Source organism: Hypomesus transpacificus, chromosome 10, assembly GCF_021917145.1.
Source record: "Hypomesus transpacificus isolate Combined female chromosome 10, fHypTra1, whole genome shotgun sequence".
Lineage (NCBI taxonomy): Eukaryota > Metazoa > Chordata > Actinopteri > Osmeriformes > Osmeridae > Hypomesus > Hypomesus transpacificus.
In genome coordinates this window covers 11,701,855-11,725,302 of record NC_061069.1, presented here as the reverse complement: position 1 = coordinate 11,725,302, position 23,448 = coordinate 11,701,855, and the positions used below count along the sequence as shown (strand labels likewise).

Below are 23,448 nucleotides of genomic sequence, written 5' to 3'. Positions count from 1 at the left end.
AGCTTTGAAAATGTCTGCTATTCCTGTTTTTGATGACTGAGGATGATTACATGATGGAGTGGGGAATGTGTTACACTTTGGGAATGTCTTGTTATTGTCTCAATACCTCCTAAATGTGCTGGTGAATTTATTGCCTTTTTTGTCTCAGGAGGAAATGGACGGAACCCACTGAATTGACAAGACGGTTAATAAGAACCTCAATTTTAACCTAAGCCTTAACTGAAACTTTAAAACGAATAAATATTTTTTCAATGACGCGGCACAGTTTTTCTGATTCTATTACATGTGTATGTCTATTGTAACGCTCGCTCCAGGGCTGCAGCGCTGAATAAGGAAGCGATGACTGGCTTGCAACATCTGTGCATTTATTTAGACAACACAGATTAACTCCGGTCACTGTTGGCCATAACCACGCCGTTCATTCAACTCTGACAACTAACAGAATTCCCGCTCTTCTCAACCTCTGGCTTCCCTATTTGTTATACTGTAGAATGACATGTAGCCTACTTGCACCTACTGCAAGGTGATAAAGCAGTCAACGCAGGCGCGTTGAACTTTAAAAGGCTGCAAGTGAATGAGACGACCGAGAACACGAAGAACAGTGGTATTTACAGTAAGATATTTGCACCTTTTAAAATATAATATTGGGGAAACGTTGGTACACTCGCTTATTTGAATTTAAATATGTGACGCGTCAAATAGCATTTCAAGCCATCAATAGTTTTCCTGACAGTTAAAAGTGACGGTATCTCATTCAGTTTGAATAGCTTTAGCCATTAAGGTATGGCTAAAGCTATTCAAACTGAATGAGTTCACATATGTGTCCACATTTTCAAAATGTTTTATTACCGACCATGGAGAATTAATACTTGATTCGGGTATATTATCTTGAGTAGCCTATGAGAAAAGGACTTTGTCCTGAACTTTCCTTGGGAGTCAATCAGTATTATTTTGCAAGCTTCGGTTTACCCATTACATTTCTGTTATCTCATTCACACGCTGCTTATTAGAAGGGTTTGGTAAGGTCTGTACAAACGGATTATCCGGTTTGGTTGGTATGCAAGTACTTGTAAGAACTTGAAAATACATGTATCTTTTCTTTGAAAGACAACTTGTCCTACTTGCACAATACTTTCTGAAATAAACTCCCTTCTCTTCTTGATAACAACGGTAGAACATGAAGATTATATTAGCGCTTTCATGAGTTAAATTCATGACGTGCTTAAATTGTGGTAAAAATTTGAACATTCCTGTCCAGATACCGGTTTGCCTGTTGTCTTGTACTGTTAGCGAGTGACTTCAGTACATTTTTTCTCTCTCGTCAGGTCCTCAGGTCCATGGCAGAGGGATCTCATCAGTTTGGAGTTTAAGAGTGCGGTTCCTAGGTTTGTCATATAGGATTACCCTATAATCACGTTGCTGACTTACAGGCTTAAGGGAGCCCTTGATGGAATGTAACTGATGGGTTTGAAGTCAAATTCTGAGAAAGATAGCAGTGGATGTTCATTAGAAGTACAACTTCAGCCGTACAGACCTCAGAAATACAGATCTGTGGCCATAATGGAGGCAGTTTCCCCAGATTGCGTGTTGGAGTGTGGAATCTGTCTTAACATCTACAGCCCCTGGAGGAGAGCCAAGCTGCTTGAGTGTAGCCACTCCTGCTGTTCCCTCTGCGTCAGACAAATGATCATCGCTCGCAGCCAGATCCAGCTGGGAGCCAATCAGATCAACCAAAACGAGATGAGATCAAATCAGAGTGAGGCGACAACTGACCAGAACGAGATGGTAGCCAATCGTACTCTGTTGATGACTGAGCAGAATGAGATGGGAACCAATTCGAGTGAGGCCATGTCTAACCAGGACGAGATGGGAGCCAGACAGAGAGAGATCAAGGAACTGAGGATTGTCCAGAGCAGCTTAGGGAGGAGCGAGCAAATTGTCAAGACGACGAGCTGTGTGATTCGATGCCCCTGGTGCCGCCACCACACCCCACTTCCTGCCAGCCTCTCCATCTCACATCTCCCTGATGACCCAGACAAAATGGCTGCCGTTGCCACGGCGGCGTCCCAGAGAGCAGCGTTTACGTCCGTCTTCATAAACATGCTACCCAGCACCACCTGCTACCTGCTCCTCCCCCCAGGTGGGAAGAGGAGCAGGGACGGGGAGGGACTTCCTGTCCCTCCCCAGCAAGGGAAGATGTTACCTAAGGGTAGTGTGTTCTGGAAGAGGAGGCTGAGGGAGGGAGAGACCTGGGGGGAGAGTGAGAAGGGACTGCTTGAGGAAGAGGAGGCTAGTATGAGCACACCAGGGACCAAAGTGTGCGCAGTAGTAGTGGGTGTTGCTCTGTTTGTCTTTGTGTGTTTCTTTCTGACGATGGTGAATTGCAACTCTACGCGCTTTCGTATGATATCCTGCCACTGAATGAGACCGGAGGAGCATACGAGTAGATTACGCAGGAATTGGGTAAATGTTAATCTAATTGAAATTGCTTTATATATAAAAAAAATTATCAGCATTACGTTAAGTTTTTTGTGTTCACCTTTTTACTCTCACCCTAAATAAACTCAGTACACATTCAGAGAAATCTTCACTCTTTCCTCTGTTTCATTCACTGCAAAGCAATCAAAGCTCATAAAAAGCAGCATGAGTTATGAACCACCAAGTGGTGCTATTGAACTGTTGGAGGGGAAACAGCCATGACCATCAATATACAAAAAACGTAATGTTTTACTAACAATTATATTGAAATTACATGAACTGCACAGCACGCTTTGGATTAACATAATTTATTAATTATATTATTCAGTTAATGTACAATAAATCATGCTTTATATAAAGGTATCTCAAATGTATTAAAAAAAGTTTACATTTTTTAATTGACAGTTGGTTATTTTTTCCTTCTAATAATCATTTCATTTAAAAAGGGGATATAGATTAGAGCCTTTCTGCTGCGTATACTGCTGCTGAGATGGCGTTGGCATGAAATTAAGTCATGATACTTCTAGGTAAACATGCAATTAACATTATGTAGAATTAGTCAAATCAGTTACAAGACCATCATATCACGTCGGCCTCTAGAGAATAATAAGCTGTTGCTCTGGGATCCCTGCAACAGGAAGACGACACGGCCCGTGGACCCTAACCTGCTTGGCCTCACAGGTCCTCTCCAAGACGCACTATCTCATCTAACAGGAAGTCCACATCCTCGGGCTGTGTGGCCGGGTTTGAGAACACACATCTGAAGAAATTGACCTTCGAACCCAGCGGTTGGTAGCCGATCATGGTCATGCCATGCTCCATCATCTTTGCTTTGATTTTCGGTGCCACCTGCAAACAGAAAAACGAGCCTTGAGAGTCTTAGATAGGATATATTGGATGGGATTAGACAGACATGCATGCAGACAGAGAGACAGACAAGGAGGCTGGCAGGCAGACAGACCTCATGCAGCCTCCTGTCCCTTTCTGGACCAGGGGGAAGAGTCCTCAAGCTCGGGGGCAGGTACCAGAAACACACGTTACTGTGCTCAGGCTAAGCGGAGAGGTAAGACAAAAAAAAACATCACAGGTCATGAGGTTTGCCATGCAGGCCATTTGTGTCAAGAAGACAGATGGTCCCGTCTACGTCACGGACCTTTAAGTGTGACCCCACAAAACCCTTACTTTGCTTCTCAGGACTAATTCAAAGTTAGTCCTGCGTTGTAGCTCTTCAAACAAGTACTCCGCATTCCCCATGCACTTGTTGATCTGAGAGCCAAAACCTTCAGAGCCCTGAGGGGAGAAAGAAAGATGGAGGGAGGGTGAGAAGCAGTATATAAATATGTTAGTTTCTACCATTATGCACTTTAGACTTAGCGTGGCTGCCAGCCCAACTTAGCCCTGCCCACATACAAATTTGGTCAGGAAGTTGGGTCTGGGGTAGCCCGGTTGGGGAAAAACTATGTCCGAACAGGAGCTGTTCGGACCAATCAAATTGTCAGGGCGGGCTTTATACGATGATGGACAGATGATCAACAGTAACGTAATCTACGTCACCAAAGAGCGCTTGGGTTTTCAACAAACAACATATTACGTTGCTCTGATTTGTTGTAGGTCTATCCAATTTAGCGAAGAGGCATTTTTTTCTGGGTTTGGTTGAAACACGCCCCATACTCACAGCCCAACAGAGCGGTTTCAGACTCATATTCTGACTAGAATTATGAGTATGACAACGTCAGGCTACTGTAGACTCCTCCTGCATACTGCTGCTTGCTCTAATGAAAACAGGCAATCGCTTATGAAGTTCTTTTTGACTTGAACACTTTATATCTGTAAGTTCAGTCGAGAAGCTACAAGGTAGGTTTCATAGATCTATTGACAAAGACGAATTTGAAAACTTGTTGAATCGACCCTGATGTGTGACAGATGAATGGTCGATCCATTTTCGGACAAATTCCATGAGGGGTGCGTAAGTGGACCTTGGCTTTCCACATGAGCCAGAATTTGAAGATGTCGACATGGCGACCACACTGGATGGTCTTGTCTCCTGTGTCATAGGACGGGTCATAGTTCTTGTCTGACTGGAACAGGTACTCTGCATGCAGCTGGTTACAATCTTGCAGCAGACCCTGGGAATCAGAGATGCGAGAGAGATAAGAGGGGGAGAGAGAGAGATATGTGTGAGAAAGAGAGAGAGAGAGAGACAGATAGAGATTGATGAATTTGTGCAATTCAACCACTTTAGATGAACGGCTGTAAGAGCTGGCGATGCTCACCTTTTTATTCACCAAGAAGGAGGAACACTGGAGAGGAACCCCCATCATCTTATGGGGATTCCAGGTGACAGACCAGGCTCTGGTGAAGACCAAAATAACGTCAACACCAAGGTTCTGGAGAGTATCAACGTTCACATTCGTCTGCTACGCAGTCATTTCTTTAACAAGAAGTGAGCTGTACCTTTACCTTTCAATGCCCTGCAGTTTAGCTCTGTGTATTCTTGACATCAGTAGCCCTCCTCCCCAGGCAGCCTGTCCAAGGACAAGACACACAGACAAAGTATACAACTCATGTACAGAAGAAGGACCTAGAAGACGAACGGATGTTAAAGGTGAGAGAAGCCAACACATGTGACGTACGTGTTGTGTGAAACAAATGAGACGAGTAAGACAGGCTCGGTTTCAGAACAAATTGGATGTGCGGGCTATTGGTTTGCACGAGGGGGCACTTTGTAAATAGCTCTCTTATAGAAATTCTAATATCGGAAGGGGGGGGGGGGCTATGGCCCCCCAATATAATGCTGTGCCCCCTTGTTATTTGAAGCCAACATTGCAGTGAGGGGGGGGGGACTCAGATGAAGAGATGAAAGATGAAAGATGATGGAACAAGAGAAATAGCAGAAAGCAGAGGCAGAGTATTGTTGGAAGAGTCAGGTGGAGGAATGAGGTGTAAGCTTGTTACATCCACATGCAGCCACAGCTTGTGGCGCTGGCAAATATCTGCCAGGGCATGGATTGGGTCAAAGGCTCCGTAGACTGTGCTGCCCGCGGTGGCGTTGACGAAGAACGGCACGCAGCCCTGGAGAGACAAAACAAAATAATAATGGTATTAACAATTTGATAGAAATATATATATAATACTAATAAATATAAAAGTGCCTCAAATGTCTACAAAAGGTGATGTGACAATAGAGGATTGCGTTTTTGTTTAGGGACGTTTTTTTCAACCTTGGCTTTGACAGCGATGATACAGGACTCCAGTTCTGAGGGAATCATCTTGCCTCTATGGTGGAAAAACACAGACACACACATAAACCTTTTATGTCTGCCCTCAGTTCAGCAGGTGTGCAAACATCTCTTCAGTCTTTTCCTCACAAACATTCAAAAGGCTGTCCATTCACGCCCATCCCCCAGTCCAGTCCAAACCCTCCCCCATCCTACCTGTCATCACATTTCACAAGAACAACATTCTCACTCCCAATTCCCAGAACGGCAGCAGACTTCCTAAATGAGTAGTGACTCTGGAAGGAAAAAAAAACTCATTTGAAACCGTCAACTTTGGATTCACAGATTCATCTTGGCAGTTTGAGGAGTAAGTCAAATAATTAAAAACACTATTTAAAACACAGGGTCTAAAAATAAAGTATGGATTCCTGCATTCGTTCCCCAGATTTGACCAGCAGAGCGGAGCATTACATGTTCAGAGGTGAACATGGCCAGTCTTGGCAGGGCCATCATCCCCTTTGTCTTCACTTCAGGGTAGAAGAAGTACCTAGCCAGAAGAATACCATAGAGGTTGGATATGCTGCCACCTAGAACAACACAGTGACAGAAAAAAGTAACTTTTACTTTTTTTTCTTGTTTTATGTTTTTTTTGTCTTCTCTTTTTTTGTGTGTGTGTGACAGGAAAGGCCGGGGGGGGGGGGGGAAGAGAGAGAGAGAGAGAGAGAGAGAGAGAGAGAGAGAGAGAGACCAGAGAGACCAGAGAGACCAGAGAGACCAGAGAGAACCTAGGCTGCATGTGGAAGGCCTTATTTCGACATGGTGCAAACACTTATCCGGTGAGCCCCTCAAACAAGTTTATTTACGGCAGACAAACTTTGTGTGACATTGTGAACAAGTAACCAGGTTCTAAACTACATCCCCCATACCTGGACAGAAGATACCATCTCCTTCCTCCTCTGACCAGCCCACAATCTTTCGCATTTTCTTCAGCACGACTTCCTCCATGAGGACAAATACTGGGGACACCTCATATGTAAACCTTCATAGAGGAGATTAATACCAGTACAATTAATCCAACAATAAAATACTCCACAAGTATTGGCTTTCCAGTAGTTCAAATTCAGCTCTTAAAAGCTGTAGTAGTTAGATTAGTGTTACGCTCCGTGAAACACCGCTTCAATCCCTTTCACTTTAGATTGCACTTCCACCTCTCAATTTGATGTCTTACATGTTTGTATTAGCTGTTGACGTCAGCCACTCGCCAGCTAGACCAATCAAATCCAGCCCAGTGGATAACTGGTTGAAAAATCGAGGATGACCTAGGAGAGGAAAAAGTCCAAGTCAAAAAATGTTTACTTCTTAAGACTTTTGGTTACAGCTTCAAGTCCTGAGTCGAGTCAAGGATGTACATTTACATTTAGTCATTTAGCAGATGCTCTTATCCAGAGCGACTTACAGCAAGTACAGGGACATTCTCCCCGAAGCAAGTAGGGTGAAGTGCCTTACCCAAGGACACAACGTCAGTGACACGGCCGGGAATCAAACCGGCAACCTTCTAAATGATAGCCCGATTCCCTAACGTCCCCGTCTGACACCCTATACAATTCTATAGTAATTTACTGGTCCTACCAGTTTTGACTCCATACTTCAGCGTGTCCCTACAGTCAACTAGCAGCTGTTCCAGGTTGTCAGGCTGGTCTGGCAGCTCCAGACTGAAGCCCTCCAGACCCTCTTTCAGCTGGTGGGGGTGGTGGAAGTCCAGGACCTTGGAGTTCCGCTGCTGCGATTGGCTCACGTAGCCCAGCAGAAGGTTCACCAGCTCCTGGAAGAACCCTCGAGTGACCTCCTCTCTGCCACTAGAAGGGAGAAGGTCTGCACAGGAAGTAATGAACATCAATTCAAGGGAGGCGGGGTTTAACCTGAGGTGACATCAATTGGAATGAGAATTTAGGATGTTTTTCAATCGATAACGACTTGTTTCAGTCGCAGTTGCATCATTGTACCAGTTGGTTTTGGTCCCTAAATGATGGTGACGGTAATGCAGTGTGCAGCAGATGTAGCTCCAGTAGCGGTTAGAACCGAAACTGTACTGTCCTGTAGCTAGTGGTCCAGGACAGTGTAGCTAGTGGTCCAGGACAGTGTAGCTAGTGGTCCGGAACAGCGCCTCCAGTGGTCCAGGACAGCGCCTCCAGTGGTCCAGGACAGCGCCTCCGCTGGCACAGGACAGTAGCTAGTGGTCCAGGACAGTGGTCCAGGACAGCGCCTCCACTGGTACATGACAGTTACTGTTCTGTTGATAGTGGTACGCAACTGTCTCGTAACAGTGGTACGCAACTGTCTCGTAAGTTAATCTGTCTCTAAACCAATACGTAACAGACTGTTACGTATTGACTTAGTAAAAACGTATTTTACTCAGAGTAACTGAATTTAAACGTCTATTAACCACTGGTACATGACAGTTACTGTTCTGTTGATAGTGGTACGCAACTGTCTCGTAACAGTTGCATTGGTTGTCTTGCAGCATTTTTGTTGACTGTCGTATAACATTTTAGAATGGGAGGACAGGCTATAAACTTTTATTTTCAAAATATAAGTTAAACTGTCTCTAAACCAATACGTAACAGACTGTTACGTATTGACTTGGTAAAAACGTATTTTACTCAGAGTAACTGAATTTAAACGTCTATTAATTGTATATTACACATAAATCTGTTTATGTAAATATAAAAAAGTAGGCTACAATTGTTTCAGTATCCACTTAACAAAACACACAGGATTCAGAAAGATCCGTCTTATATCTTAGGAACTGTTTTGTTTAAAAAGTTCAAGCCTATGGCTATAATGTTAAAGAAGGCTATTTTAACTGTCTCGCAACACTCACATAGCGTATCCTGTTGTCTTGTGACAGTGTGTCTCTAAGTTAATTGGTTTAAACCAGAGCTGGTTTCAACCAGAGTTGGCCCTTAGTTCTAGAACATTTTATTTTAGTGTTGGTGCAATCAATGGCGGCTAAGGCGACATTTTCTGATTCTGATTTCAGATTTTAACAATCAATTTGTTTTTGAAATAAGGTCAAAAGATAGGCAAATTAGATACAGCTATTTGACTGTATGATATCGTTTTACCACAAATGGTATATTAGTCCATAGAAGTGTGGCGATTTGTAAGAGCACAAATCCCCGCTGTCCTGTTACCGTTGTTTTTGATGAGCATTTCAATTGTTGATGTCTTTGTTAAGGTCACCATCCACATCATCAGAAAGAACGACAGCGTTTGCCGGTACATGGCTGAGATGTGCCTTGCCTCAGGAACTGTGTTTGAGTGAACATATAGTGTCCTACAGTGTTTTGTACATGTACAAAAAGTGTTTTGAATTGTATTATTTATGTTTTCAAATACATCTATTTTTATTGAAAATATTAATGGTATGTGTTGATTTTTATTTTATTGAGAGAAATGCTTGTAAACAAAGAAAACTAATGTAACCTGGTTGTGTTGACTGACAGGGAACTGCAATTTAACAGTGTATTGGAAAATGAAAATACTCAAACCTTGTTATTATAAACACATTCATATTTCATTTAGTCTTTAAAATAATAAAGAAAACATAATTCTTCATTATTTCCATATGAAGAACAATGTCAATAAATGACACCCCTTGACTGCAAAATGTAGGTAACCTATAGCCTATGTTGACTTTAATTATTAAAATTAATGATATTCACGCCGTCACTAGGAGGCGCTGATAACAATAATGCAATAATAACGTCTCCGGCGGTGGCTCATGTGCATTAAGTTACTTTGAGTAAAATACGTTTTTACTAAGTCGATACGTAACAGTCTGCTTTACATTACACACAATGTAAAAATTGACTACTTTGTATGGTAAGCTTGTAGCGACACGTCAAGTATGGTTTAGAGACAGTTTAACTTATATTTTGAAAATAAAAGTTTATAGCCTGTTCTCCCATTCTAAAATGTTATGCGACAGTCAACAAAAATGCTGCAATACAACCAATGCAACTGTTACGAGACAGTTGCGTACCACTATCAACAGAACAGTAACTGTCATGTACCAGTGAAGGCGCTGTCACGTACCACTGTCCTGTGCCAACGGAGGCGCTGTCCTGGACCACTAGCTACTGTCCTGTGCCAGCGGAGGCGCTGTCCTGGACCACTAGCTACTGTCATGTACCAGTGGAGGCGCTGTCCTGGACCACTAGCTACTGTCCTGTGCCAGCGGAGGCGCTGTCCTGGACCACTAGCTACTGTCATGTACCAGTGGAGGCGCTGTCCTGGACCACAAGCTACTGTCCTGTGCCAGCGGAGGCACTTGTCCTGGACCACTGGAGGCGCTGGTCCGGACCACTAGCTACACTGTCCTGGACCACTAGCTATAGGACAGTACAGTTTCGGTTCTAACCGCCTCTCTGTAGCTCTCTGTTTTACCTTTGGCCTTTGCGTCTCACCTTTGCCGTAAATGCCACTGAAATCAGAGGGGATGTAGGCCTTTTCCAGAGGTGCCTCGTGGGTAGTGTCAGAGGAGCCATTCTCTTGCTTGTCCTTTGATAGCCTTTCACCAGGCTTAGTGCTGTTGTCTGTAATTCACATGACAAGTCATCTAGCTGCATGTAGCCGACACAAGCTAATGTGTGGTGAATATGATACACAGCTAAGCGGACCATCGAGTTTAAGCATACACACACATACAAGCGTTGATATATTCATGTGCCTTTTGCATCGTTGGTTCCAAGTTCCGCAAGGTGCTGTAGTCAACCAATTACTTTGCACAGCCTCCGATCTATGTGTGGTATGTCAGAGTCCTCAGTGCAGAAAGAGAAAATAACACTTTTATTAATCTTCTTTCCGATGTGTCATGTGACTATCACAATTGTGCTCTAGAGTATAGCCTACTGAATTATATAGAATGAAATCCCATTGTAGAGATTAATTATTTTCAGAATACAAATAGTTTAAGATTGAAAATCCTGACCATATTTCTAACATGAGTAGGGCCTATACAAACACCGACATAATCATCTCGGTTTACATTTACACTGGAAATTACAATTTGCACGACAGTTCGGTATAGACAATTCTCCGTGCATAGACCGTAATTGAATTGCAAACAACGTGCCTCATATGAAAAGGCGAATATATTAGAATTTTGTGTAGGCAACAATCCGTAGCCTATCTTTAAAAGGCATAGCAGTTGCAAAGAAATAGTTTACCAGTGCCGCAGAAAGTTTTGAACTTAATGTTTTAACTTTTTTCACACTTATAATTAGCATAGACTTAAACTACAGTAGCCACATTTGTAAACTTTGCACACGGATTCTAAAATGAATGTTTTAAATCGATGTAACGCCAGTGTCAAATGTGATGTTGCGGTCTCGGTTAGAGATCCAAACTTAAATTTGCTATTAGCGTTTCAAATGCCGTCAATAGGCTTCTTTACCAGCTTTCTTACGAAATTAACATATTCAAATCTTACCTTCGAGGTGAATGTAATCCATGGTGACCTAACATGCAGTGAGACGAGGTCCGGTAGTGTGAAAAAAGTTTTGTTCTGCACCCTGTGAAGCTGTGTTGACTGAAGTACGTAAGTGTAGGGCGGGTGCGTTTTGAACCTGAACCGTCAAAACCATCCTCTTGGGTAGGCGTTTACTCCCAGGAAAGGGTGCCTAGGGAGCTACCACATCAAAGCATAGCTGTCAAGGCTGCAATGGTTTCTTTGAATCATTCTCCATTCACTCGACTTTTCTGACGTCTAGCTTTTCTCAGAAAATATATTCATCGGAAAATTCATAGGACAAATAATAGGCCAGCACATTTCATTCCTCATCCCAGTTTGCCAGATATACCAGAAGAGAGAGCTCGAGACATGAAGAAAAACATTATGTGCAAGAAAATTGCCTCACGAATCACAAAAATATATAAATATGATCAAAACATAAGAATACAAATAGAAAGAGCAACATCAAATGTGTGTCTGATGACAGTTAGTATCGAAGACATGAACAACATTGAGCAAACGGTTCATCTTGCCGTTGAAGGGAACCATGGAAACAATAATTGAATAACAGTCACGATGGACTGAATAAAAGAAAATGAGAAATTCATGTATCCCCCCTTTTCATGGACATCGTAGTGCACAGCTTTTTTACCTTGTTAAAATCCATTTGATTTGACCATTGCATGACAGAAATGTCAGCAGTGGCCAGTTAAACGATTGTGCCCCATGTCATGAGGTCATGAGGTCATGATGTCAGTTTGACAGTTTGACAGTCATCCACACCACTATTTACTTCTCTGTTTAGGGAATCCAAATGAACCATGGCCAAACCCTAATGAAAGAGCCTGCAATGTCCGTCCCCATGGTTTTACAATCATACAATGAAATGGGAAATGTTTATTTTTGTATATCTTATTTAAGGTCACACTTTTACAAGAGGAAAAAAAAGACTTGCTGAGGAGTGGGAGGAGTCCAGGAGGACTGGCAGAGAAGGAGAATGTGAGGAGATCTCTCAGTTCCTCAGTACGCTAAAGGATGCTCTGTCTTTCTCTCCCTTTCTCTATTTATCTTATTTCCCCCACTATCTCTCTCGCTCTCTCTCTCTCTTTCTCAGATCTGTTTGTCTCAAATGGTCAGCACAATCCAGTGGACCAGCAGCAGATGCTAGGACTGCAGCCTTGCCTGTGGAGCCAGAAAGCCTGTTTATAGGATCTGTCACGACTGGACGTGGGCTAGCAAACAAACCTAGACTGGACTTTATTAAACAGTACTGGGACAAACTATCACAACAAGCCTGGACTGGCTGGGATGGTCATGTGGATTGTGAAACCTTGAGATATTGAAGACTGGATATTCTGAGGAGATTAAAAATTCATTAGATTGATGAAATCCTAGTTTCTGTTTAGCTTTTGCAGCATCAATCACATGCTTATTCACCACAAGGATGCTGAACAAGCATCTTTTTAGTAGGTTGGAATGAAGAATTTGTTTTCCTGAAGAGTCTGGAGGGACCATCAGAATGAACACCAGCCTTCATCACAAAGGTTTACCCCTGCCCAGCCGCAACCAGAGCTCCACCTTAGGAAGCCCTCGCATCCCCCACGTATCCTCCTCTTCCTCCACCTCCACCTCTTCGTCATCGCCTGGCTGCTACGAGCAGCTGCTGATCCCCACTGAGGTCTTCCTCAGTCTGGGAGTGGTGAGCCTGCTGGAGAACATCCTGGTGATCACTGCCGTAGTTAAGAACAAGAACCTCCAGTCGCCCATGTACTTCTTCATCTGCAGCCTGGCCGCTGCAGACATGCTGGTCAGCCTCTCCAACGCCACGGAGACTGTTGCCATGGCTATTATCAACGGGGGCAGCCTGGGAAGGATCGGTGCTGGTGTCGTCAAGAGCATGGACAATATCTTTGACTCAATGATCTGCAGGTACTGTGTGTAATGTGTAGTGCAATTCTGTTAATGTGTTGGTTTAAGATTTTTTAGAATTTTTTGTGTCTAGTTTAGATTTTTTTTTTTTGCAGCGTGTTTGAGTTTGACGTTTGGGGAATTCTCAGTGGTTTCAACATGTGAACTTGTAAAAGCTCTTGCTTTATGCCTCTATCTACCCCAAGTATGTCACCAACAAAAACAAAACCAATTCCTCCTTTATCTGCATCCAATTTCTCTGCTTCACAGCTCTTTGCTGGCGTCCATCTGCAGCCTCCTGGCCATTGCGGTCGACCGCTACGTGACCATCTTCTACGCGCTTCGCTACCACAACATCATGACCGCTCGCCGAGCCTCCGCCGTCATCACGGTCATTTGGAGCTTCTGTGTTGTGGCCGGCGTCTTGTTCATCGTGCACTCTGAGAGCGCCACAGTCCTGGTGTGCCTCATCACCATGTTCCTGGCTATGTTGGTGCTGATGGCGTCCCTCTATGTCCACATGTTCATGCTGGCACGACTGCACATGAGGAGGATCGCTGTGCTTCCCGGCCACGGGCCAGTCTGGCAGGTAAGCGCGAATCTAGGTTCCCATTTTTGGGGGGGGCTAAGACCCTAGATAAAACCCATTATTTTTCCTGTGACCCAGCAAAACTAGGGGGGTCTGGGGGCATGTTCCCCCAGAAGAAATGTTTGAAAATATACTTTTAAATAGTGTCCTCTAGTGGGTTTTAGGAAGATAAATTAACACATTTAGATGTAAAATATGAGAAAAAATATATATTTTCTGTAAGAAAACGGGGGGGGGGGGGGGGTAATTAAACGTTTGGGGTGGCTCCAGCCCCCCAAAATAGGGCTAGATACGCCCATGCTGGCAGGTAGGCCTACCGAAGGGCCCGGATGATGAAAGTACAGTTACGCCTTTAAAGTGCAAGAATGCCATGTCATTGTGGTCATGAACTTGGGAGTTCCCTTGGGGAATACATTCCCCTTGGGGAAATGTATGTGTGAACTTTAAAGGAATCCCCCTTGAAAGCATCCAGAGAAATTTCCTGAAATACGTTTTCGGTTACATCCTGTGTTATTGTCCATGTAACAAAGTCGAAATTCCTACATTCACACTTGCCCCCTTTTGCCTTGTTCTGTTTCAGGCAGCCAACATGAAGGGAGCTGTCACGCTGACCATCCTCCTGGGGATCTTCATCGTCTGCTGGGCACCCTTCTTCCTCCACCTCATCCTGATGATCTCCTGTCCGAAGAACCCTTACTGCGTCTGTTTCATGTCCCACTTCAACCTCTACCTGATCCTGATCATGTGCAACTCTGTCATAGACCCCCTGATCTATGCCTGCAGGAGCCAGGAGATGAGGAAGACCTTCAAAGAGATTATCTGCTGCTGCGGCCTAGCCTCGCTGTCAGGGTGTGAGCTGTCGAGCAAATGCTGACGCTGTGTGTGTGTGTGTGTGTGTATGTGCGTCAACAAGTGAAAACAGACTGTGGATACTATCACTGTCTGTTTTTACTATTGTGACAGACCGTGAATCTGTTATAAGATAATGTGTTCAACATCTTCAGTGATGTCTCAGAACAGTCTGTTGCTACTTTTTTTTGCACATACTTTGTATTATCACCCTGGTTGTTGCTGTGTGTAACATAATTTGTTATTTAAATGATGATTGAATAAAAACTTGTTTTCTAAAACTGGTTGTTCCCGTCCTTGATTGTGATTGGCTATATCGCATTCAGTGCCGTTGTAAAATCCAGCATAACCTCACAGGTTGTCCTCATAACATTCTTTAACATTGCATATTACTGCTCATCGAATATTTCAAATTGAAAAAGACGGCAAAGAAGTCCGTCTGGCTGTTGCGTGGCAACGATTTATGTAGGAACTATACTTTGTAGTAGCGGAAGAATGACGGTTTATTATTAAACTATTTTGTTTCTAATTGTTTTTATTGATGAAACCATATCAAATATTTGTAGTAACAGTTTTAGAAAAGCAAGCCCCGCGAGTCCGTGGTTTACGCTGATTTTAGAACAGGTAAGGGGTTTATCGGCACTCCGCTTCGCATCGTGCCTAACAACTCCCCTTACCTGTTCTAAAATCAGCGTAAACCACGGCCTCTTGGGGCTTATTGCTTAATTATCAGTTAGGCTATTTGTCTAACATAGTTTTTCTCAGATACAGCTGATATTCTTTCATTCAATTACAGGCTTCAGACTTTTCCCATTACACCAAGGTTTTTTAATTGTATTGCATAAAGGCAGAAATACAATTAATTATTGATTATACAAACACACAAGAATGCAAGGGGGTACAGCACAGCACAAATCATACAAAGACCTTATATAGAGTACAGACAGTGATGGTAAGATTCACCGGTTCGCATCGGTGCTTCCGATGTATAATCTGATGTATTTAGGCTATATAGAACTGTGTAGACGAACACTTTAATATTTAGATACTTTCGTAACTGTTTTCTTAAGCGCGCTCATCTCCACTGCTGTCAGTGGCCGATTCTCGTCAAGTCGCTTGGCCAAGTTTCTCGCGAGTCGGAGGCGTGTTCGGGCGAGTGTTTGCGGCGAACGAGTTAAACGTTTCTACGAATTGCAATAAATCCAAGGTGTCAACACTTCGGATTTTCCAAGGGAGATGGTCAATTTGACAAGACCCATGCAATTGGCAAGATATGTCGTACTGCTATAAAGTACACAGGCAGCACGGCTAATGTAGGTAGTCACCTGAAGAAGCTGGTATTTGTGTGGAGACGTCTGCTTCCCCCTCGGATTCAGCTATGGCCACAGTCAGTGGCTAGCTCCACCGGTACCCCTAGCAAGAAGACATCAATTGCTTTGACAGCTTTCTCATTAAAGGAATACAATATGGTTTGAATGTATAATTCGAATTATTAAAAAGATGAAAAGGAGAGGTTTTCTATAAGTAAATTTGCATCAATGAATGTGATATTTGGCCATCAATTACACAAAATTAAGAAGATAGCATTGTTTTTACTTCTTTTTATCATTTCACCAAGATACTTGTTGCAAGAAAAGTGTCTTGCGTCACTCCGGTGCAATTCATCCACTTTTGATTAGGCCTACGTTAAAGCTGGAAGAGAAGTAGAGGTGTCGTAATCTTGTTTCAAGATTAAAGGGTCAATAACTTGTTAAACTGGTTTGTCCGCTCCGCTGTCTACGGACAATTATCTACATATTTAGCCAAGTAGGTAATTGGTTCCTTTTTCCACCAACGAGAACCTGAAACTAGTTAGGTGCCGCTAGAGCCGATTCCGAGCTGGTTTAATTTGCAAGCCTTCTAATAACCGTTCTAAAACTGGTTGTTCCCGTCCTTGATTGTGATTGGCTATATCGCATTCCATGCCGTTGTAAAACCCAGCATAACCTCACAGGTTGTCCTCATAACATTCTTTAACATTCCATATTACTGCGCATCGAATATTTCAAATTGAAAAAGACGGCAAAGAAGTCCGTCTGGCTGTTGCGTGGCAACGATTTATGTAGGAACTATACTTTGTAGTAGCGGAAGAATGACGGTTTATTATTAAAATATTTTGTTTCTAATTGTTTTTATTGATGAAACCATATCAAATATTTGTAGTAACAGTTTTAGAAAAGCAATAAGCCCCGCGAGTCCGTGGTTTACGCTGATTTTAGAACAGGTAAGGGGAGTTGTTAGGCACGACGCGAAGCGGAGTGCCGATAAACCCCTTACCTGTTCTAAAATCAGCGTAAACCACGGCCTCTTGGGGCTTATTGCTTATTCATAGGGTTCTAATGCTGTGTTCACAAAGAAAGCGAATCGAATTTTTCGCTTGGCGAGATTAACCTACATGTAAAGTCAATGCACGCCTTTGGTGTGAACACACCATAACGCAAATAACTGGTTCGATTTAAAGCACTGACTGACTCCGAACCTGCATCCAATATGCGTTGGTGGAAAAGGCTAATGCTGGGGACACACTATACGATTTTTTTTTTCTTATAAGATTTTAAAACTGTGAGAGACCACAAACATGAGGACAAAAAATCCTAGATTTAGCCGTTTTGCTCCTACAGTGTGTGGTCACTCTTAACACACCTCACACCAAGGGAACATCTGATAAAATCTGCGGAATCGTCAAGATAATCGGGACATATGTTACCTAGGATTGTCGGAAGGGCCGAAATCGGCCCGATTATCCTGTGGTGTGTCCCCAGCATAACTGTTCAGACCAGGATTAAGACTTGCTTTGTATAGCCTACCATTCTGCACACAGAGACATTGATCTCCAGACCCGTTGCTATGGATGTTGCCAGGGTTTATTCGGTAACTGTTATAGCCTCATACTGAGAGTAAGGGACACTTCAGCAGAAACTCATTACCCATAGCTCCCTTCAGTGTTATGGTCTTTTGTTGTATGGATGAAGCCTGGGAAGATTCTGCTGTGTTGATGTAGGCTAATGGGCTTAAGAACCAGAGAAAGAAAAATAGCTTATCGATAGAGATTTTGGATTTATAGATTTGATTAAGAAGATTGAACAAAACAGGGACATTTTTATAACTCAAAATTCATATTTTATTAAGTTTAAATGGAACAGAGCTAATCCCCGAGGCAAATTAACCCCCAAACCAATCAGACACTGCGAAAACATCGAGCTGGAAGCGTTTCTGCTGAAGGTCTATGTCAGTCATGGCCTAACTGTGAAGAAGGCTGGCCGTGGGGCCCACATCGGCCACCACAACAACAACGGCCCTTTTCTCTTGGTACGTGAATGGTGAATTCCTCCAGTACAATGGTAGCATGTACTGCATAATGACCACAGGCTGCACAGCCTGAAACACGCACTGTGGGAACCATTTCAGTGCTGGATGAGATCTCTCAAGTCTGAACACCGCCCCCCCCCTCACCACCACCTGTAAAATAACACTTATTACGTTGCCTACGTAGTAGCAGTGCAGAATTACAATGCTGCCCTGTGACACACAGATTACATGACTGATTACAGAAGGAGAAGGTAGGTGTTTGTTGTTGTGTTTGTATTCAAGGTGGTCAGAGGAGAGGGAGGGTTGGAACAGGATGTGAGGACCACAGCTGAAGAACAACCAGGTTCAGGAGATTCTCCATCTATAGTCTAACTTGGCCCTCAGTTCAAATGATCTCCTAACTGCAACCCATCACTCAATTTAAATTGTAGATTTAATTTTATGATGTAACTGACCATGTAGCAAATATGCCCAAATATGACATCTTCAGTAGGCAGCCAAGCTGTGCCTCATGAGAACATGTTCCATGGATCTGTTGTACACCCCCTATTCATGTAGACAATCCTGGGCGGGGGGGCCTTTATCTTCACAACACTGAGCTAGGATTAAGACATCAAAGTCACTGTATGAGAAGACTGTAGTCAACAACTTCAAACGCAATATTGTTTACTTATATAATAGCCTCTGGTACTTAGCAACTTTAAACACAAACGGATTATATTAGTACTGCATAGCATTGCTTTCTGTGGGTGTATTTGTATAATGGGTGGTTATATTTTTTCATATATATAACTGCAACTATTTTAAGTTTGAAATCAAGACACATAGCAGCAAATTGCTCAAGGGCAACCTTGGCTACATTCTGGTGGATTCATGGAAATCAAAGCACTGAAGGACACATACTATGAGGGTATCTGTTTACACTAGCAAGATTTATTTCCTATAAATAGACAATTGGGTCGTAACCACGGTTCCAGTCTGTGGTGTGTCAAGAGGCCTGTGGCAGTTGCTCTTCTGTGCCCGGGGTTGAGGTGGGGGCGTAGCTGCTGGAGGCTGGGGCGGGAGTCTCCTTCAGGTCCTCCTGAATCTCATAGTCCTTGTGGACCTGGAGGTGTCCATACAGACCCTCCAGGATGTCCAGGATTCTGCTCTGGATTGAGTTGACCTGCTGTGGTGGACAATACTCATCCAGACTGGACCTGTGCAATCGCATACACCATACGTGCCACGCACACACACACACAGGTTCACATAAGAGATAACTAGGTGAATAAAGACACTGTTCTGCCACTGAAAATGCAAATTTTACTGAACACCAGCTGATGCTTTTAAGTCACCATTTACTCATCAAAAGATGACCATCTCATTAAGAGCAAAGTGACTACGTCTGACATCATGACACACACCGTGCACAGCATAAGATCCATTCCATTTAGAGGAACTCATTTCCATCCAGTCTGTGTCCAACCAGTACAAAAGGTACATTATTTGTATATTAAACGATCACAGAATGAAACATGTTGTTTTGGTTGGATGTACTTCTCTCCCCCACCCCCATGTGCCCCCCCCCCCCCTCTCTCCTTCTCTTCCCCCATCCCTCTCCCCCTTTCTCCCTTGCTCTCCCGCTCTCCCCCCTCCCCCCAATGAATGAAAACAAATTTGTTCTGCACCAAGAGCTCGAAAACAGAGATACATTTAACACTGCAGACAGGACAGTACAGCGGACATACCATAATTATTAAAAATCACAGCGAGACAATAAATGCAAGATTAAAATAATACAAAATACAACTGAAGGCATCACAGAAATAACTTAACCTCTCTCTCTCCCTTTCTTCTCTCTACCTGGAGATGGTGACGAGCGTTGGCTTGGGCAGGGCCTGGAGAGCCAGCTCCACAGCCAGCACCAGCCTGTGGATCTCCTCCTCAGAGCTGATGTGGTGAGGCAGCTCGGAGTAGTCGCACGTCTGCCCTGCCTGGTGCACCTGGGGGGGAATATCATCAGCACCACCACCACCTTCATCATTGGCTGATGGAGGGGAAATATTGGTGGTAAAATAGCCATGAAATAGTCATGGCTACAAAGAGACAACAAGAGTAAAGGGGGAAAGAAGTATGTATCTACTGTATGAGTCATTCAACTAACTACATGCTGACAATCATTTTCATCAGTCTGCTTCCCAGAATAAAGGATTGGAGAGAGGCAGGAGGGAGACTCACAAGTAGCCTGGGGAGAGGCTGGCGGGAGGGGGAGGCAGGAGGGGGGAGGGGGAGGCAGGAGGGGGGAGGGGGAGGCAGGAGGGGGAGGCAGGAGGGGGGAGGGGGAGGCAGGAGGGGGGAGGGGGAGGCAGGAGGGAGACTCACAAGTAGCCTGTCAACAGGAAGCTGTTTTGAGCAAGCAACGTTTGTCAACATTAGTGTTGCATTTCTCTCTGCATAACTCGATTTTCCATCTAATTGTATTTTCTATTCTGAGACTGAAAAGACGCACAAACAGCGCTGCATGACAGCAGAGTCACAGAGGGGAGTGTGAGGTGAGAGCTGAAGGTTACCATCTCATAGTCAGGGGATTGCTCTCTGTTCTTCAGACTGTTGACCAGCTGAACCAGAGAGCCCATTCTGAAAAAGGAGAGACATGTAGAAATGTAGCTTAACCCATTTAATTCTCCAAACACTATACTATGAGTGAAAGGCTACACATTTAGCATTTTTCTTGGCGTTTCGGACGTGTGCAGCGCTAAACATACAGCAGGTAGGACCTTGCCACTGACTCAAGAGGATGAGGAAGATAAGGAAAGGTTGAGAGGAAGAAAAGAAACATCTTTCAATGGGATAAAAGAGGAAAAGGGGGGGGGGGGAGAAGGAGGATGAGGCTGTTCTACCCAGGGTTGGCTGCCCAGCGTCGAACCGTCTCTTCCCCGTCGTCCTCCAGCAGGTCTGCAAACGCCTCCTCCAGATCCTCCAGCTGTCGAACACGGTGCTCCACACACTCGCTCAGCGCCTCCTGGGCACACACACACACGCACACACAATCAAACATGTGTACCACACCATACAAACACACACAGGAGAAAAAACCCTGTATATTTCTCACCTCATCCGTGTCATCGCTTGGTCTTGTAAAGCTGTAGAGTTCCTGAAGAATAGAGTACTCCTCCTAATGTAAACAAGACATCAAACAAAGGATGAAGGAGAGAATCACTAAGACCAAGTAGGCCATCATCATCATCATCATTGTGGGGTCCGCCTGCTTCCCCCACTACCCTGGGGCCTTACCTGTGTATACATCTCCTTAAAAGGGTTCTTACAGGAGAAGAAATCCAGGTCAATATCCAGGATGTATGGATCGGATTCACTGACAAAAGACTGAAGTCTCTTTACCACACAGCCTGTTGAGCCCTCATCATCATCATCATCATCAGTCCTCCCACAAGGCTGCTTAGTCAATTCTGTTCCCCCTGTGTGCCTGCTTCTGTTCCTGCAGCTCCCTGGGGCTCCACTGCCCCCTGCTGGCTCCAGCCTGTCAGTGTAGCTGTGACAACTGCCCCCTAACTGGGCGACGCTGGAGGAGGGGTGAGTCTCAGATACATCCCCGGCTCCCTGGTCTTTTAGCTTGGGTTTCTTGGCAGCAGACTTTCCTGTGGTCCTCTCCCTGCCCTGGGCCTCCCTGCCCTGGGCCTCCCTGCCCTGGGCCTCCCTGCCCTGGGGGCCATCTGGAGCCTTCTCCCCGGCCTGGGCTGGCTCCAGGGGGTTGACCCGCACCACGCTCAGCCTCAAAGGCTTGGGGTTCTCCAGCTGGTCCTGGGGAACATACAGGCCATCACTCAGGAAGTAATCATCCTTACTTGTCACTCTGAAGACACAGAGAGAAGAAAGGGATAAGAGGGGAAAAAAGCAAGAAAGATAGGATTTGTCTCAACAAAGTCCTAACTTTGGATTAGCCAATCAACAAAGTCCTCAAGGAATCCAACAGCCCACATAAATAAAACATCTAGATGATGAATCATCTAGTTGTGTTACCATTTACTATAGACTGATACATCGTTTAACACAGATATAGAAGAAACAGTGACAAAAGGTAGGGATTCAAACCCATGTCCACAGGTGTACTGAGGCTGACCTGATAGTAGTGGTGGATGAGTCCCGACCCACGGACATTGTGTGTTCTCCTTCCCTGATCTGCTGGGCCCAGTAGGGATGGAGCCAAGCTACACTGGACACGTGGCCTGCATAAACCATGGGCATGATCCAGTTCTCTATGCTCAGCTCACTAAAAAACATCAACACACATACTTGAAATTTTATGTAAAATCACCAATTCCATATTGTTACAACAAAGGCATTATTTCTCCCCAAACCAAAAAAACATGTTGTGTATTGTCAATACACATGTTTTTTGGTATTGACAGACAAGGCATGAATGGTTGTGGGTTGAGTTATCATAGCTTTACACTGCAATGTCAGGAACACACACGTACAATATGAAGTGGCATACCCAGAGACTGGTGTTACCTTACAAACACCCACCTTAGTAAGGCCTCCTTGTCAAAAACCGTATCTGCTGGCATGTTGATTGGGATGAGCATGTCTGGGTGAGAATCCAGGTGGACCATCTTGATGTTCCTCATAGGGATGTGCTTTGATCCTATGGCGCGGTAAATATGTGATACAACCTGTGGAAATCAATGTCGCGATGTCAAAGGCAAAACACAGCTAGCTAGCAGTTTCATCTGGTTTAGATGCTACATTTACAGTAACACTGTTTGTAGCGGAGTGCCAAAAGCCTGTGCAACGGCATAAGACAGTTAGGATAGAGCTGTGAGCTCTAGCTCTAGCTAACTGAAGATATTGAAGCTATCCATCTCAAAACTCACCTCGTGGTGATCTTCTACAATCCACACGGGCAAATCTGCATAGACTCTTTTTGCTGGTGGAACACTCATGTTGACGTTTGCTATTATAAAAAAAGATCAGTTTGCAACAGTAGCATGTGTGAAAGTCAGCGAGCTAGCCTTAGCCTAGCTTCCAAATATATCTTACTTCGATGCCTGTGCCAATAAGACTATTTTCAAAATAAAGGTCTCTAAAAACCCACCATTTCACTTCAGAGAGGACGCATTTTAGGTATGTGTAACAATACATGTATGTATGTTTTTTTACAAGCTTCTAAAGGTTAAATATTTTCTACAAAAAGCTTCGAAAGGTTGAACAAATATTTTCTCACAAAAATAGGTTTGCATCATTGATGAGTTCTTGATGAGGCCTCTACTGTACTCTGCTCTGCTTTACAAAAAATAACTTTCAAAATGTGGATGTTCTCAAGGTTTAAAAAATGCTTTAAAAAAAACTGTTTCTAAATGTTTTAAAAATAATTTCTACCAAAAGTTTCGAACGGTTGAAAAAATATTTTTGAAAAAAGGTTTTCGAAAACTCACTGAACTGATGTTGCTCTGCAAGTAGGAGGCTACCTTCAGAAGTGTTTGATGCTAAAGCCTAACATAGAATGTACCCCCCCCCCCTTTCTCGGGTTTAACTTGGTATAA

General features: G+C 43.8%; 4 protein-coding genes across 9 annotated transcripts; 2 read left to right on the top strand and 2 right to left on the bottom strand.

Moving 5' to 3' along the window:
* Positions 1-362: 362 nt before the first annotated feature.
* rnf152 (ring finger protein 152) lies at positions 363-2,838 on the top strand. Of its 2 annotated transcripts, none has more exons than XM_047027775.1 (2): positions 363-604; positions 1,326-2,838. In XM_047027775.1, the coding sequence occupies exon 2, from the start codon at positions 1,462-1,464 to the stop codon at positions 2,419-2,421; it is 960 nt and encodes a 319-aa protein (XP_046883731.1). In that variant the 5' UTR covers positions 363-604; positions 1,326-1,461; the 3' UTR covers positions 2,422-2,838. The 2 variants fall into 2 exon arrangements, with proteins under 2 accessions (XP_046883731.1, XP_046883730.1); XM_047027774.1 differs by having other exon boundaries at positions 374-613.
* On the bottom strand, positions 2,771-11,330 carry gad3 (glutamate decarboxylase 3). 4 transcript variants are annotated; one of them, XM_047027770.1, is made up of 16 exons: positions 11,191-11,330; positions 10,401-10,519; positions 10,166-10,294; positions 7,326-7,568; positions 6,925-7,015; positions 6,623-6,735; positions 6,168-6,283; positions 5,913-5,992; positions 5,700-5,754; positions 5,434-5,550; positions 4,939-5,003; positions 4,752-4,830; positions 4,455-4,604; positions 3,661-3,768; positions 3,440-3,529; positions 2,771-3,327 (listed from the first exon to the last, which is right to left on the bottom strand). In XM_047027770.1, the coding sequence occupies exons 2-16, from the start codon at positions 10,435-10,437 to the stop codon at positions 3,154-3,156; spliced, it is 1,647 nt and encodes a 548-aa protein (XP_046883726.1). In that variant the 5' UTR covers positions 10,438-10,519; positions 11,191-11,330; the 3' UTR covers positions 2,771-3,153. The 4 variants fall into 4 exon arrangements, with proteins under 4 accessions (XP_046883726.1, XP_046883727.1, XP_046883728.1 ...); XM_047027771.1 differs by having other exon boundaries at positions 10,407-10,519; XM_047027772.1 differs by lacking the exon at positions 10,401-10,519.
* Positions 11,331-12,410: 1,080 nt separating this feature from the next.
* On the top strand, positions 12,411-14,585 carry mc4r (melanocortin 4 receptor). The gene is made up of 3 exons (XM_047027762.1): positions 12,411-13,140; positions 13,390-13,708; positions 14,289-14,585. The coding sequence occupies exons 1-3, from the start codon at positions 12,731-12,733 to the stop codon at positions 14,580-14,582; spliced, it is 1,023 nt and encodes a 340-aa protein (XP_046883718.1). The 5' UTR covers positions 12,411-12,730; the 3' UTR covers positions 14,583-14,585.
* Positions 14,586-18,781: 4,196 nt separating this feature from the next.
* c10h5orf22 (chromosome 10 C5orf22 homolog) lies at positions 18,782-23,386 on the bottom strand. Of its 2 annotated transcripts, none has more exons than XM_047028514.1 (9): positions 22,780-23,386; positions 22,433-22,578; positions 22,026-22,175; positions 21,182-21,758; positions 21,000-21,062; positions 20,788-20,909; positions 20,458-20,524; positions 19,751-19,934; positions 18,782-19,104 (listed from the first exon to the last, which is right to left on the bottom strand). In XM_047028514.1, exons 1-9 carry the CDS (start codon positions 22,846-22,848, stop codon positions 18,977-18,979), a joined length of 1,506 nt encoding a protein of 501 aa, XP_046884470.1. In that variant the 5' UTR covers positions 22,849-23,386; the 3' UTR covers positions 18,782-18,976. The 2 variants fall into 2 exon arrangements, with proteins under 2 accessions (XP_046884470.1, XP_046884469.1); XM_047028513.1 differs by having other exon boundaries at positions 19,751-19,890.
* Positions 23,387-23,448: the final 62 nt, after the last annotated feature.